The following is a 14,318-nucleotide window of genomic DNA, read 5'->3' as shown; positions in this document are numbered from 1 at the left end:
TGAAACTTGGTGTGAAAATTCAGAAAAATTCACTGATCGGGACTTCTTTAGAAGTTTTCTAAAGAATTCTGGTACTCAAAATCCCAAATTCATCGTTTTTCTATTTTTAATTAATTTTTTACGCTTTTTATAGTTTCCAAAAAATCCAAAAAAATTTCCAAAATTCTTATTTCGTTTAATTAGATTAAATTTCGTGTTTTTATATTTTTCTGAATTTATTTTGATCATATCTCTACCTTTGTTTTGTTTCTGCTTAGTAGTAACATTGTTGACATTTTCAAGTTTGTTGCAGCTTTGCTGAAATAGTTCTGGCTACTAGGTCTGCTTGTTCTGAATTGTTAGCTTTTGATCCTGAAATTGAGAGAACCTTTCACACATGTCGTAGATTGAATCTGGCTAACACTAGTTCATCACCCGTTAACGAGTGTGATTCTGATTCTGATTCTTTACATAACTTTTCTTTGCATACTTTATTTGATTCTGAACTTGTTCTTGATAATAACATGGCTGAAAGAACATTAAGAGAGCTTGCTGCTCCTGATGTCAATTATAATGGTTTATGTATTGAATATGCTGATGTTACTGTTCCGTTTGAACTAAAGTCTGGCTTAATCCATTTGTTGCCCAAGTTTAATGGTCTTGCAGGAGAAGACCCCCAAAAGCATCTGAAGGAGTTTCAGGTCGTGTGCTCTACACCCCTAAGACCTGAAGGAATTACTGAAGATCATGTTAAGCTAAGAGCATTCCCGTTCTCGCTGCAAGGAGCAGCAAAGGATTGGTTGTACTATCTGCAACCCAACATTGTTGCGAGTTGGACCGACCTAAAGAAACTGTTCCTAGAAAAATATTTCCCTGCCTCCCGAGCTGCATCAATAAGGAAAGAAATATGTGGCATCAGACAACGTGATACCGAGTCGCTTGCTGAATATTGGGAAAGATTTAAACAATTAGTATCTAGTTGCCCGCAACATCAGATTAGTGAGCAACTACTTGTTCAGTACTTCTATGAAGGGCTACTACCCATGGACAAAAACATCTTAGATGCTGCTAGTGGCGGAACTCTTGTCGATAAGACACCTGCCGCAGCGAAAGCCCTCATTGAGAACATGTCTCTCAACTCCCAACAATTCACCACTAGAAGCAATTCTGTGGCTCTGACAAAAGGAGTGAATGAAATTCAAGCCTCCTCTTCAAACAAAGCTATAGAAACCAGACTTGATGAGCTTACATCTCTGGTAAAACAATTGGCTTTAGGAAAGACCCAGACAGAAAGGGTATGTGGCATTTGCACCTCCCCTGAGCATCCGACAGATACCTGTCCCATCTTACAAGATGATTCCATAAATGAGTTGCCTCAAGCATACGCGGCGAATGTGTACAACCAAGGCAACAACCAAAATAGGTATAATGTCCCTGACCTTTCAACAAACAAGTATCATCCCAACTGGCGGAACCATCAGCTTTTGCGGTATGGAAATCCAACCGCGCAACAATTGCAACAACAGTTACATGTACCACTTCCCCAGTCTACTCAACCCACACCAACACCAGTAGTGGCTACTTCTGGACCCTCATTAGAGGACCTTGTAAAGAAATTGACTACACAGCAAATCCAATACCAACAGACAACAACCACATCCATTAACGATCTGAAAACACAGGTTGGACAACTAGCAACTGCTATGAACCAAATGCAAACTCAGGGCTCCGGGAATCTCCCTGCCCAAACTATACCAAACCCAAATGTTAGTTCAATAACCCTTAGGTCTGGTAAGAATGTTGATGTAGCAGTCGGTACAAGTGCAGAAACGAGTGGCGAAAAAATGAAAAAATTGATAAAAATAAGCAAACTCATGCTTCTGCACCTGCACCTACACCTAACTCACCTACCTCTGAACCTGATGATGAGGATGAGCAGTCTATACCACTTCCCTTTCCTCAGAGAGCCGTGAAGAGCAAGAAGATGGATCAGGTAGACAATGAAAGGGAGATTTTGGATATATTTAAGAAGGTTGAAGTTAACATTCCTCTCCTTGAGGCAATTAAACAAATTCCAAAATATGCAAAATTCCTGAAGGAGATGTGCACTAACAAAAGGAAGCTGAAAGGGAAGTCGAGGGTCAACATGAGTAGGAATGTCTCTGCAATTATACAGCAGACAGGCCTGCCTGAGAAATGTGAAGACCCTGGAGTTTTTACTATTCCTTGTACCATAGGAGATATTGAATTTGGAAATTGCATGTTGGATTTAGGCTCTTCCATTAATGTTATGCCCACCTCTGTTTATAACTCTCTTTGTCTTGGTCCTTTGCAGCCTACAGGTCTTGTGATTCAGCTTGCAAACAGAAGCATTACCCGCCCGAAAGGTGTTGTCGAGGATGTGCTTGTTAAAGTTAATGATCTAATTTTTCCTGCAGATTTTTACATCCTTGACATGCAAAGAGAAACGAGTTCCACTAAGGCAACTCTCATTTTTGGCAGACCATTTTTGAGAACGGCTAGAACAAAAATTGATGTTTATGCAGGGACACTCTCTATGGAATTTGGGGATAACATAATTAACTTCAACATCTTTGATGCAATGAAACACCCCAATGAAGAGCACTCTCTCTTTGCCTTAAAGTTACTTGCTGACTTAATTGATGATGAGTGTGCTAATGAGTTTACTGCAGATTGTCCCTCCTTTTCTGACCTTGATGACAGTTACACTTGTGAAAGTTGCACTGATGTTCAATTATGTTCAACATGTGTTGAAAATGATTTACAGGTTGATAGTCATGATGCTACTGATGGCACAGACACTGATAACACATACACCAGTGTTCTTGACACTGTCACTGATGATACTTGCACTGATAATGTTACTAATCATACTTGTATTGTTTCTTCCATTGATATACATGATGTTGCTAATGTTGACATTACTGCAGATTCTTCTACCATGCCATTGCCATCCATTGAGAAGCCACCCACTCTAGAGCTCAAACCACTCCCTCAAAACTTGAAATATGCTTATTTAGGAGAGAGTGAGACATTACCTGTTATTATCTCCTCAAATCTTGAAGCTGAACAAGAGGGAAAGTTGTTGGAAATATTGAAAACCCATAAGAAAGCCATTGGTTGGACCTTAGCTGACATTCCTAGGATTAGCCCGTCCATGTGTATGCGTAGAATACTATTAGAAGATGGAGCAAAACCAGTGAGGCAGCCACAAAGAAGACTTAACCCCTTGATTTTAGATGTTGTGAAAAAGGAAGTAACCAAGTTGTTACAAGCTGGCATTATCTACCCCATCTCTGATAGTCAGTGGGTGAGTCCGGTGCAAGTAGTTCCCAAGAAAACTGGACTCACAGTGGTTAAGAATGAGAACAATGAGCTTATACCCACCAGAGTTCAAAATAGTTGGAGAGTGTGCATAGATTATAGGAGACTCAACCAAGCGTCCCGCAAGGACCATTTTCCTTTACCATTCATTGACCAGATGCTTGAACGGTTGGCAGGTAAATCACATTATTGTTTTCTTGATGGTTTTTCAGGTTACTTTCAAATTCACAGCACCGGAGGACCAAGAAAAAACCACTTTCACACGCCTATTTGGCACATTTGCTTACCGGAGGATGCCCTTCGGCCTATGCAATGCACCTGGAACTTTCCAACGGTGTATGCTTAGTATTTTTTCTGATTTTATTGAAAATTGCATAGAAGTTTTTATGGATGATTTCACTGTTTATGGATCTTCTTTTGATGATTGTTTGAAAAGTTTGGACAAAGTTCTGCAAAGATGCATTGAATCTAATCTTGTTCTGAATTATGAAAAATGTCATTTTATGGTTGAACAGGGCATAGTTTTAGGACATGTGATCTCTCAAAAAGGGATGGAAGTGGATCCTGCAAAAATTGATGTGATTTCTAATTTGCCTTACCCATCTTGCATTCGTGAGATTCGTTCCTTTCTTGGTCATGCAGGTTTTTACAGGCGCTTTATCAAGGATTTCAGCAAGATAGCTCTCCCTCTATCACACTTGCTGCAAAAGGATGTCAATTTTTCCTTTGATGACAGATGCAAGAGGGCGTTTGATTGCTTAAAGAAAGCATTGACATCTACTCCAATCATTCAGCCACCTAACTGGACTCTTGTAACACCCCGTTTTCCCAACATGAAAATTTCATTTAAAATCAGAGTATTTTGATCACAACGGAATGTCACATACTTCAATTAAATCATAAAATGGATAATAATAATTATCCTTCAAATTCAACATCATGAAAAATCTTAAACTATTGCAGCGGAAAATAGTTCAACATTTAAAAGTCTTGGCACGCAGGCCTTATTGAAAAATCTCATAAATTAGTTCATAAAAGAGACACGTAAGGAATAGAAGTAAAAGCAAGCCCCTATCCCGTTACGTATCAGAGCACCTAGACACCAACTGAGAGTCCACTCCTGAACGCCTCTAATCTTTATTACCTGCACATTACCCACGGTCGAGGCAACATATACGCAGAAGGGGTGAGATTTCATAATCAATACATTAAGCATATAATCCAATAAAATGCATTTAACAACTTAAACATTAATAACATATCAACAATTAACAATTAGCATAATTTTTCATTACATAACAAATACAATCATCAATACCATTACTAATTCTCATCACAAATCATAATCAACTTAACACTCAACTTGACGACACAACTCATCCTTGACCATGCAACTCTATCAACTCGACAACATCTTGACAACTTAAACATCATGAACCTCTTGATATGCAAATGCATTTGGTACCAATACAGAGCATCAAGCTCCCAACCAACTTATATGAGCGTAATTAGGCTCTTCAGGGCATCAAGCCCCCAACATAGTGAGCAAAAGCTCCAGGGCATCAAGCCCTCACCAATCATGTGAATGACTAAGCATTCCAGGGCATCAAGCCCTCAACCAACTTATATGAGTATGCAATGGACTCAACTCCCAACAACTTAGACAACGACGTGTACAACTCATACGACTCATAATCATGGACAACTTCTTAAATTCCAACAACATAGACCGACTCATGCAACCTCAAGACACTAACAGTCGACAACAGAAAACAGCAGCAACATACAACAATTAACAATGCTTGAATGTGTTAACATTCACATAAGGAATTAATTACATCAATATAAATATCATAAAACATCATTATAGCATTCATGCAGCAACACTTCTAATTTTCAGTCACCATAACAGACTTCTGGAGCTTATGAAAGCATCCTAAACAGCTCTCTAACTTACTTCTAAGGTCATCTCAAGACTACACGTGCGAAAGGATCGCATCGGGACAATTTTGGGCAACTAACAGCTTAACTCGCAGTGGCGAGTAACTTCACTCGCACTGGCGAGCAAAGTGTGCATTCTGGGTTCCTACGTATTTGCTCGCAGTGGCGAGTTATTCTGCTCGCAGTTGCGAGCTCACAGGTCACTCGCAGTTGCGAGTTGCATTGCTCTCAGTTGCGAGTTCTGGGTTCTAGCTCGCAGATGCGAGTGTTCTTGCTCGCAGGTGCGAGCGATGAATGTCAGTACGGCCAGAAACCTAAAAATCACAACTTTTCACCTATATTCATGATTCCTTCATCCAAATAGCATCTAATTATCATCTTAAGTCATATCTAAGGTCTGTATACTAATTTTGCATCAATCTAACATCTGTTCTTGATTTATTCATCAAAATTGATCCTAAACCTAATTCTCAATTCTCACCAAAACTTAACCTAATCATGCTAAATTCATCCTATAGAATTATACCCTTAATAATATTGAAAATTAGTCTCACCCTTACCTGGTTATGATGAAATCGCAGCTCTCCCTCTGGTTCTCCTCTTTTCTGACTTTTCTCCCTTTTTCTCCAAAAACGTACGTATTATGTTTTCTAACTTTTGTTGTCTATTTATCTCTCCTAATTACTCTTATCACTACTAATTGCTCATCTCACAACACAGCCCAATTTTTAATATTTTTATTTTATTTATCAAATCTTATTTTATTTAATAATAAAATAAGTCATAACAACATAACAACTTCACCACAACAAAATATCCCTCATAATTCAGTTATAAATCATATAACCCATTCAACTTCATAAATCATAAAATTCACACATATCAGTCATGAAAATCACGTAAATCATATATATAAATATATTTTTAAATAATCGAATAATTAAGACGGGCGTTACAACTCTCCCCTTTGAAATTATATGTGATGCATCTAATTATGCAGTGGGAGCAATCCTTGCACAAAGGGTTGACAAGGCTGCCCATGTTATTTATTATGCTTCCAGAACTTTAGATTCTGCACAGTCTAACTATACTACCACTGAAAAAGAACTTTTAGCTATTGTGTTTGCTCTTGACAAATTTAGATCATATTTGCTAGGTTCCAAGGTAGTTGTGTTTACTGACCATGCAACTTTGAAGTTCTTACTAAAGAAGCCGGAGGCAAAACCGAGACTGATTCGGTGGATTTTGTTGCTCCAAGAATTTGATTTGGAGATTAAAGATAAAAGTGGAGCTGAAAACCTGGTAGCAGACCACCTGAGCAGAATAGAAAGGGTTGAGGAACCCCTCCCCATTCAAGATGATTTTCCTGATGAGCAACTTTTACAGTTGCAACATATTACTCCCTGGTTTGCTGACTTGGTAAATTATCTGGTTGCGAGAGTTGTACCCGCACATGCATCACGTGCACAAATTGATAAATTAAAAAGTGATGCAAAACACTATATGTGGGACGACCCATATTTGTGGAAATTTTGTAGTGACCAGGTAATTAGGAGATGTATCCCTGACCATGAAATTGCATCTATTCTTCATTTTTGTCATGCTTCACAGGTAGGAGGACATTTTGGGCCACAACACACAGCTAGGAAAGTGCTAGACTCAGGCTTCTTTTGGCCCACCCTTTTCAAGGACGCTTTTGAGACTTACCGCACTTGTGAGCGGTGTCAGAGAGCAGGTACAAACATCACTCGTAAGAGTGAAATGCCTCAACAACCGATGCTTTTCTGCGAGGTCTTTGATGTCTGGGGTATTGATTTTATGGGTCCTTTCCCTGCCTCTTTTGGTTTTCTTTATATTTTACTTGCTGTTGATTATGTTTCAAAGTGGGTTGAAGCAATCCCCACTCGTACTAATGATTCTAAAGTTGTTGCAGATTTTGTCAGGTCTAATATTTTTTGCAGGTTTGGAATACCTCGAGCCATCATAAGTGACCAAGGCACTCATTTCTGTAACCGCACCATGGAGACATTGCTAAAGAAGTATGGGGTTGTGCACAGAGTTTCTACAGCATATCACCCCCAAACTAATGGTCAGGCAGAAATCTCGAACAGAGAGATCAAGCAGATCCTGGAGAAGATGGTGCAACCTAATAGAAAGGACTGGAGCCGCAGGCTAGATGAAGCGTTGTGGGCACAAAGGACAGCCTACAAGACACCTATAGGGATGTCTCCATATCGATTGGTGTTTGGTAAAGCATGTCATCTTCCAGTGGAAATTGAGCACCGTGCTTATTGGGCGGTCAAAAGATGCAATCTTGAGATGCAGACAGCAGGCATAGAGAGGAAGCTCCAACTTCAACAACTTGAGGAGCTCAGGTTAGAGGCTTATGAGAACTCTCGGATTTATAAAGAGAAAACAAAACACTTCCATGATAAAATGATTTCTAGGAAGGAGTTCTCAATTGGCCAAAAAGTTTTATTGTTTAACTATCGTTTAAAAATCATGGCAGGCAAGCTTCGGTCCAAATGGATTGGACCTTTTGTTGTTACTAATGTTTTTCCTTATGGTGCAGTTGAGATTAAAAGTGCAGGTACCGACAAAGTGTTCAAAGTAAACGGACAGCGGCTGAAGCGGTTCCATGAAAGTCTGATGCCTGAAGAAGAAATTGTTGAAGAGCTCTCCTTGGAGGAGCCTTCATATCCTTCAGCATCTACTCCTTAGCTCCTCGGGTGTGTTCCTTCCTTTTTCTCACTTTATATTAATTGTTACATTGCGGACAATGTCTGATTTGAGTGTGGGGGGGAACATTTTACACTTAGTTGGTTTTAATTTAGTTTTTTTTATTTTTTTCTTTTTTCGTTCATATCAACAAAAAAAAAATATATAGTTTTGGCATGCATGCAACTGTTATGAGTAGTTTCATTGTTTTAGGCTTAGAGTTGTATGTCATGATGTGGATAACATTTTTACTTTTGTAGTGTGATAAGTTGACTTGATACTAGATTGTGCATCATTGGTGATAGAACATGAAACCTTGTGAGTTTTTGAGCTTCCAACATTTGTTGTTTCTTGTGTGAATTCACTCATACTGTTAGTTACTTCCAAGGTTTGCCTTGACTCTTGAAACACTTGTTCACATGCATGTACGGAAATGATCTAGGCCATCTTTCTTTCATAACCTACTTTTAGCCAAATAAGCCTACCCTGATGCAATTTTTCCTTTGTTAAGCCCCTTTGAGCTATTTATCCCATTCTTTGTTTATTACCTCATTACAAGCCAATTAAGCCTTTGTTTTATCCATTCTTTTTATGTCCCAATCTTAGTGGATGAAGGAGCTTGAATTCTAAATTTTGAATAAGTGTGGGGGTGCTCATTATGGTTCTAATTTTTATCTGATAAGGGAAAGGGAAATATTATGTTGGTTTGGTATGATGGAAAGAAAAAGAAAAGAAAAATGAAGGAAAAAAAATTGGAAATACAAAAAAAAAAAAAAAAAAAAAGAAATTTGTGTTGAAAGTTGTATTGTGGGCAAATTCTGATGTGAAGGCGTGCGAAAAAGTTATCATAGGATATGAAGAAATTATGGTGTTGAGTTCTATTATGTTGCTGTATTTTGTTACTTTCAAACACCACTCATACTTGCTACTCAATGAATTCATGCTTCTTTATTCTCTTCAATTTATGCCTTAGTATTCCTTAGGTTTATCCCACCTGTACCTTGGCCCCATTACAACCTGAATAAAGACCTTTTGATCTGTACATGTATGTGCTTCATTGTGTGGATGTCCTCCATCTTTGGGGACGTAAGAGGCTTGTCAAGCCTATGGTAGTGCTAGCTTTGATGATGTGCTTTGAGTGCAAATACTAACCCTGACACTCCATTTTATACAGATTGCACACACCTCACGAGTGATTGAGTGCACTTTATACTTATAAATTCCGTGAGGTTCTATCATTCTTGATGCATTTTTTTAGTCTAATAGCCACCTTGTTCATTGCGCCAGTTATAAGATGTTATTCATGATTGTTATGCTCCTTGAATCCTGGAATGTGCTAATTGCTTGTAACTTTGCAGCATGTTGTGTCTCGTTTTTTCTTTTTACCTTGAGTCTTTAATCTTGAGATTTGCTCGGAGAGCAAAAGCTTAAGTGTGGGGAAATTTGATCAGTGCATTTTTAATGTACTTTCTTCTATCTTATGTTATGTCAATTCTATGATTTCTCCCTTTATTTTTAGAGTTTTTAATGTGTTTTCTAAGTTTAGTTTAGTTTTGCATTTATTTTATTTTCGCTACTTATTTTCTGAATAAACAGTAATTTGACACCTTTCATTACGCAGGCCATAACTTTGGCTGCGGTTATCCGGTTGAGGCGTACAAATAAGCGTTGGAAAGCTAAGAAAAATATCTACAACTTTCATGTTGAGCACAAAGCCCAGTTTGGACGTCCTCCTGATCAAAAATGCCAATATCTGAAGCAGTTTTGTTGACTGCGAATTTGGGTCAAATGGTTTTAACCGTAAATGGGTCGAGTAGTCGACTTTTGGCCCAACTATTGCTGCAACTCGGTTTTAGGAACTAGGTTAATGTTTAGACCTATAAATAAGGCTGAAAACAGCCAGAACATCATCTTCTATTCAGCCATTTTTCATATTCTGTTTTTGTGCAAAACCAACCCTATGGAAGCTTAATTTCGTTGATCAATTCACTGGTTAAGGGTTCTGTTTTAAGTCTTGAGGTTTCATTTCAATGTCAATTTCTTGTTCTATGATTTAATGTCTTTTACTTTTCAATCTTCAATTGTATGTGTTGAATGTTTTATGTACTGAACGCTTGTTTCAGTTCTTATTGATTTCATCGATTATAATTCATAGTTTCATATGTTGAACGCTTGTTTCAATCTGATGTTGCTGAATTGTAATCATGTACCTGCTTAGGGTTACTTGAATTAAATTAGACGCTTGTTTTGATTTATATTCGAGTGAAGATTGTTGGGTTCTTTAACGCTTTGTTATTGGTTTGATAGAATTCGATAATTAGGTTAATGATAATTCTGTGACGCTTGTTTCCAAATTGTGATTAATCAAACTCTAGGTTATATTGGTGCTTGTTCATATAATCAGTAGGAATTCTTACAAATTTAATTGATGCTTAATGAATTGAATTTGTGATCAAACAAGTTATTGAATTATGGAACCGAATATTATTAGTACCAATGATGGACTCGATCAGAATCCGACAAACCAGTGGATTGGTTGTTTTGCCAAATCGTTAATTTTGTCAATTTTATAGTCCTTTTCCACAAACAAAACCCCCCAATTTGATTTCATTTTGCTGTTCTAATTTGCATTGCTTTATCAAAGATCCTTGAGAAACGACCAAGGTTTAATTGCCTTGTACTGCTTTTTGTAAAATACTTATTTTTGATCGTGCACGACATCAACGGCGCCAATTTGATCGATGTCGTGCACGATCAAAAATAAGTATTTTACAAAAAGTAGTACAAGGCAATTAAACCTTGGTCGTTTCTCAAGGATCTTTGATAAAGCAATGCAAATTAGAACAGCAAAATGAAATCAAATTGGGGGGGTTTTGTTTGTGGAAAAGGACTATAAAATTGACAAAATTAACGATTTGGCAAAACAACCAATCCACTGGTTTGTCGGATTCTGATCGAGTCCATCATTGGTACTGATAATATTCGGTTCCATAATTCAATAACTTGTTTGATCACAAATTCAATTCATTAAGCATCAATTAAATTTTTAAGAATTCCTACTGATTATATGAACAAGCACCAATATAACCTAGAGTTTGATTAATCACAATTTGGAAACAAGCGTCACAGAATTGTCATTAACCTAATTATCGAATTCTATCAAACCAATAACAAAGCGTTAAAGAACCCAACAATCTTCACTCGAATATAAATCAAAACAAGCGTCTAATTTAATTCAAGTAACCCTAAGCAGGTACATGATTACAATTCAGCAACATCAGATTGAAACAAGCGTTCAACATATGAAACTATGAATTATAATCGATGAAATCAATAAGAACTGAAACAAGCGTTCAGTACATAAAACATTCAACACATACAATTGAAGATTGAAAAGGAAAAGACATTAAATCATAGAACAAGAAATTGACATTGAAATGAAACCTCAAGACTTAAAACAGAACCCTTAACCAGTGAATTGATCAACGAAATTAAGCTTCCATAGGGTTGGTTTTGCACAAAAACAGAATATGAAAAATGGCTGAATAGAAGATGATGTTCTGGCTGTTTTCAGCCTTATTTATAGGTCTAAACATTAACCTAGTTCCTAAAACCGAGTTGCAGCAATAGTTGGGCCAAAAGTCGACTACTCGACCCATTTACGGTTAAAACCATTTGACCCAAATTCGCAGTCAACAAAACTGCTTCAGATATTGGCATTTTTGATCAGGAGGACGTCCAAACTGGGCTTTGTGCTCAACATGAAAGTTGTAGATATTTTCCTTAGCTTTCCAACGCTTATTTGTACGCCTCAAACGGATAACCGCAACCAAAGTTATGGCCTGCGTAATGAAAGGTGTCAAATTACTGTTTATTCAGAAAATAAGTAGCGAAAATAAAATAAATGCAAAACTAAACTAAACTTAGAAAACACATTAAAAACACTAAAAATAAAGGGAGAAATCATAGAATTGACATAACATAAGATAGAAGAAAGTACATTAAAAATGCACTGATCAGTCGTCCAACTTCAAGGGAAGCGGAGCCGGAATAATCATCGAAGACAACAAAGGTATCGTTGTCGAAATTTCCCTCGCTTTATCTTTTCCTGTTACCAATAACACTGCATAGTATGAAGCCTTCCTGGCTGGCTTGCGAACCGCCAAAGACATGGGGGCCAAAAAGGTGAAAATCTTTACCGACTCGCAACTAGTGGCTTCCTAAGTCACATGAGAGTTCCAAGTAAAAGAAGACCACCTCCAAAAGTACGTCCAGTTAGTACTAGAGAAAATAAAAGAATTCGACGCCGTAGAAGTAACTCATGTTCCCCGCGAACAGAATACTCGGGCAGACATTCTTTCAAAACTCGCAAGTACGCGAACTGCGAACGGAAACAAAACAGTAATACAAGAGGTCATCGGCGAGCCAAGCATCTAGAACATCGAAACTCTGCATCAAGAGATCAACTCGATCATCGGGATGGAAGACTGGAGAGGACCCATATCTCGATACATAGAGAATGGCGAACTCCCTACCAATCCGCAAGAAAGAACAAGGTTGAAACGAAGGGCTTGCTCATTCACATTGGTGGAAGGAACCCTGTACAAAAGAGGCTTCATCATTCCACTAATCAAGTGTCTAGGACCTAACGAGACCCAAGAAGTCCTTGCCGACATCCACGACGGCATTTGCGGACAACACCTTGGTGCAAAAGCTCTCGCAAAAAAGGTCCTACGAGCACGTTACTACTGGCCTACTATGTTGAAAGACGCCCAAGATTACGTGAACCTCTGCAATAAATGCCAACGACATGGGGACATGCACCTAGCACCCCCTGTTGAGCTGACATCCTTGGTATCCCCTTGGCCTTTCGCATGGTGGGGCATCGACCTTTTGGGACCATTCCCCAAAGCCTCCAGGCAACTCAAATATCTGGTCATCGCGATCGACTACTCAACCAAATGGATCGAAACAGAACCATTAGCCAAGATCCCGGCTAAAAACGTACTCCGTTTCTTCAAAAGAAACATTTTAGCAAGATTCGGAGTACCGGCACTAGTGATATCCGACAATGGTACGCAGTTAACGGACCAAAGGTTCCAGGACTACCTAAGGAATATCGGCATCAAACAAAGCTTCACCTCCGTCGAACATCCTCAAGCCAACGGCCTCGCCGAGGCTGCCAACAGAGTCATTCTACGAGGAATACGGAGAAGGCTAGAACACTCCAAAACCCAGTGGGCGGAGGAATTACACGCGGTCCTCTGGGCCTACAGAACTACTCCCCATTCCACAACTGGCGAGTCACCTTTTCGACTCACATATGGGACAGAAGCCGTCTTACCCATTGAGCTAACTGAGCTCACATGGCGCACTGACGTTAGCATTGATTTCCCAGCCAACACGGCGAACCTACGTGAAAAGCTCGAATTTGTCGACGAAGTCAGGATCGGAGCGACCTTGCGGGAAGCAGCGCTAAAGCAAAAAAATAGCCGCTCGACACAGCAAAAAGGTCATAAGAAGGGAATTCGAAGTGGGCGATCTCGTCCTCCGGCGAAACCAGAAGGATTCCAAAGAAGGGAAACTCGCCACCAACTGGGACGGCCCCTTCAGGATCCGGATAAAGACCGGGACGGGAGCTTACGGACTCGAGGACCTTCATCAAAACGCAATTCCAAGAACTTGGAATGCAGAAAAACTCAAAAAGTATTACACTTAGATGGCAAACAGCGCCAACTTACTCTAATGTACATACTTAGTTCTCCAAATCGAACTCATAGCTCCCCGTCGAGCAAATAAACGAAAGAGGAAAGTCGTGCCACTCCGATTCCAAAAAGAAAAAGGATGGGAAGAATTTACACATTCTCTTACTCCTCAGTATGTACGCTTACCGCTGCGACATCACTGCTCGGCATGTTAGGTAGAACCCCAGCTCGCGATGGGTGTTTCACGCCTCAGTGAGTTGAACTTAGAAAAATTCTCTCGTTCATCCGTTGTTACATGTCCACAACTTTAAACACACATTTAGATAAACAATCTCTTGGATGTGCAACATTTCTGACTAATACTCCGCGTAAAACAGTTGGAAACTCCCTGCCATGCCCTTCCTTGCAAAACTACGCAAAGGTAACTTACTACCTAGGAAGGAAAAAGGCAAACTTTGATTTCATCAAGTCAAAGAAACAAAAAGCTAGGCGGGCAGACTCAACTCTCCAGTCATTAAGTCACTTCGTCGAAATAATGACTGCGGGGGGGTAGTTCGCCCCACCACAACAAAACACACTTCGACTTAAGGATCTCGCAAATCAAAAGCGAACAAGTCCACAAGTTGAACA

At 39.0% G+C, this 14,318-nt stretch overlaps 1 protein-coding gene across 1 annotated transcript; it reads left to right on the top strand.

Moving 5' to 3' along the window:
• The first annotated feature begins 503 nt into the window (after positions 1–503).
• On the top strand, positions 504–10,001 carry LOC146952829 (uncharacterized). The gene is made up of 4 exons (XM_085740447.1): positions 504–1,778; positions 1,814–3,084; positions 6,705–6,839; positions 7,455–10,001. Exons 1-4 carry the CDS (start codon positions 504–506, stop codon positions 7,984–7,986), a joined length of 3,213 nt encoding a protein of 1,070 aa, XP_085596573.1. The 3' UTR covers positions 7,987–10,001.
• Positions 10,002–14,318: the final 4,317 nt, after the last annotated feature.

Source organism: Medicago sativa, chromosome 1 (assembly GCF_051527215.1).
Source record: "Medicago sativa cultivar Bolivia chromosome 1, Bolivia_mono, whole genome shotgun sequence".
Taxonomy (NCBI): domain Eukaryota; kingdom Viridiplantae; phylum Streptophyta; class Magnoliopsida; order Fabales; family Fabaceae; genus Medicago; species Medicago sativa.
This window is presented reverse-complemented; position numbering and strand designations above follow the sequence as displayed.

Excerpts from the sequence above, each read along its gene's own strand:
- LOC146952829 (XM_085740447.1), top strand. The coding sequence starts at position 504 with ATGGCTGAAAGAACATTAAGAGAGCTTGCTGCTCCTGATGTCAATTAT. Across the intron at positions 1,779-1,813 it reads CCCTTAGGTCTGGTAAGAAT|TGGCGAAAAAATGAAAAAAT; the intron begins GTTGATGTAGCA and ends TGCAGAAACGAG. Across the intron at positions 6,840-7,454 it reads AGATGTATCCCTGACCATGA|GGCACAAAGGACAGCCTACA; the intron begins AATTGCATCTAT and ends TGAAGCGTTGTG.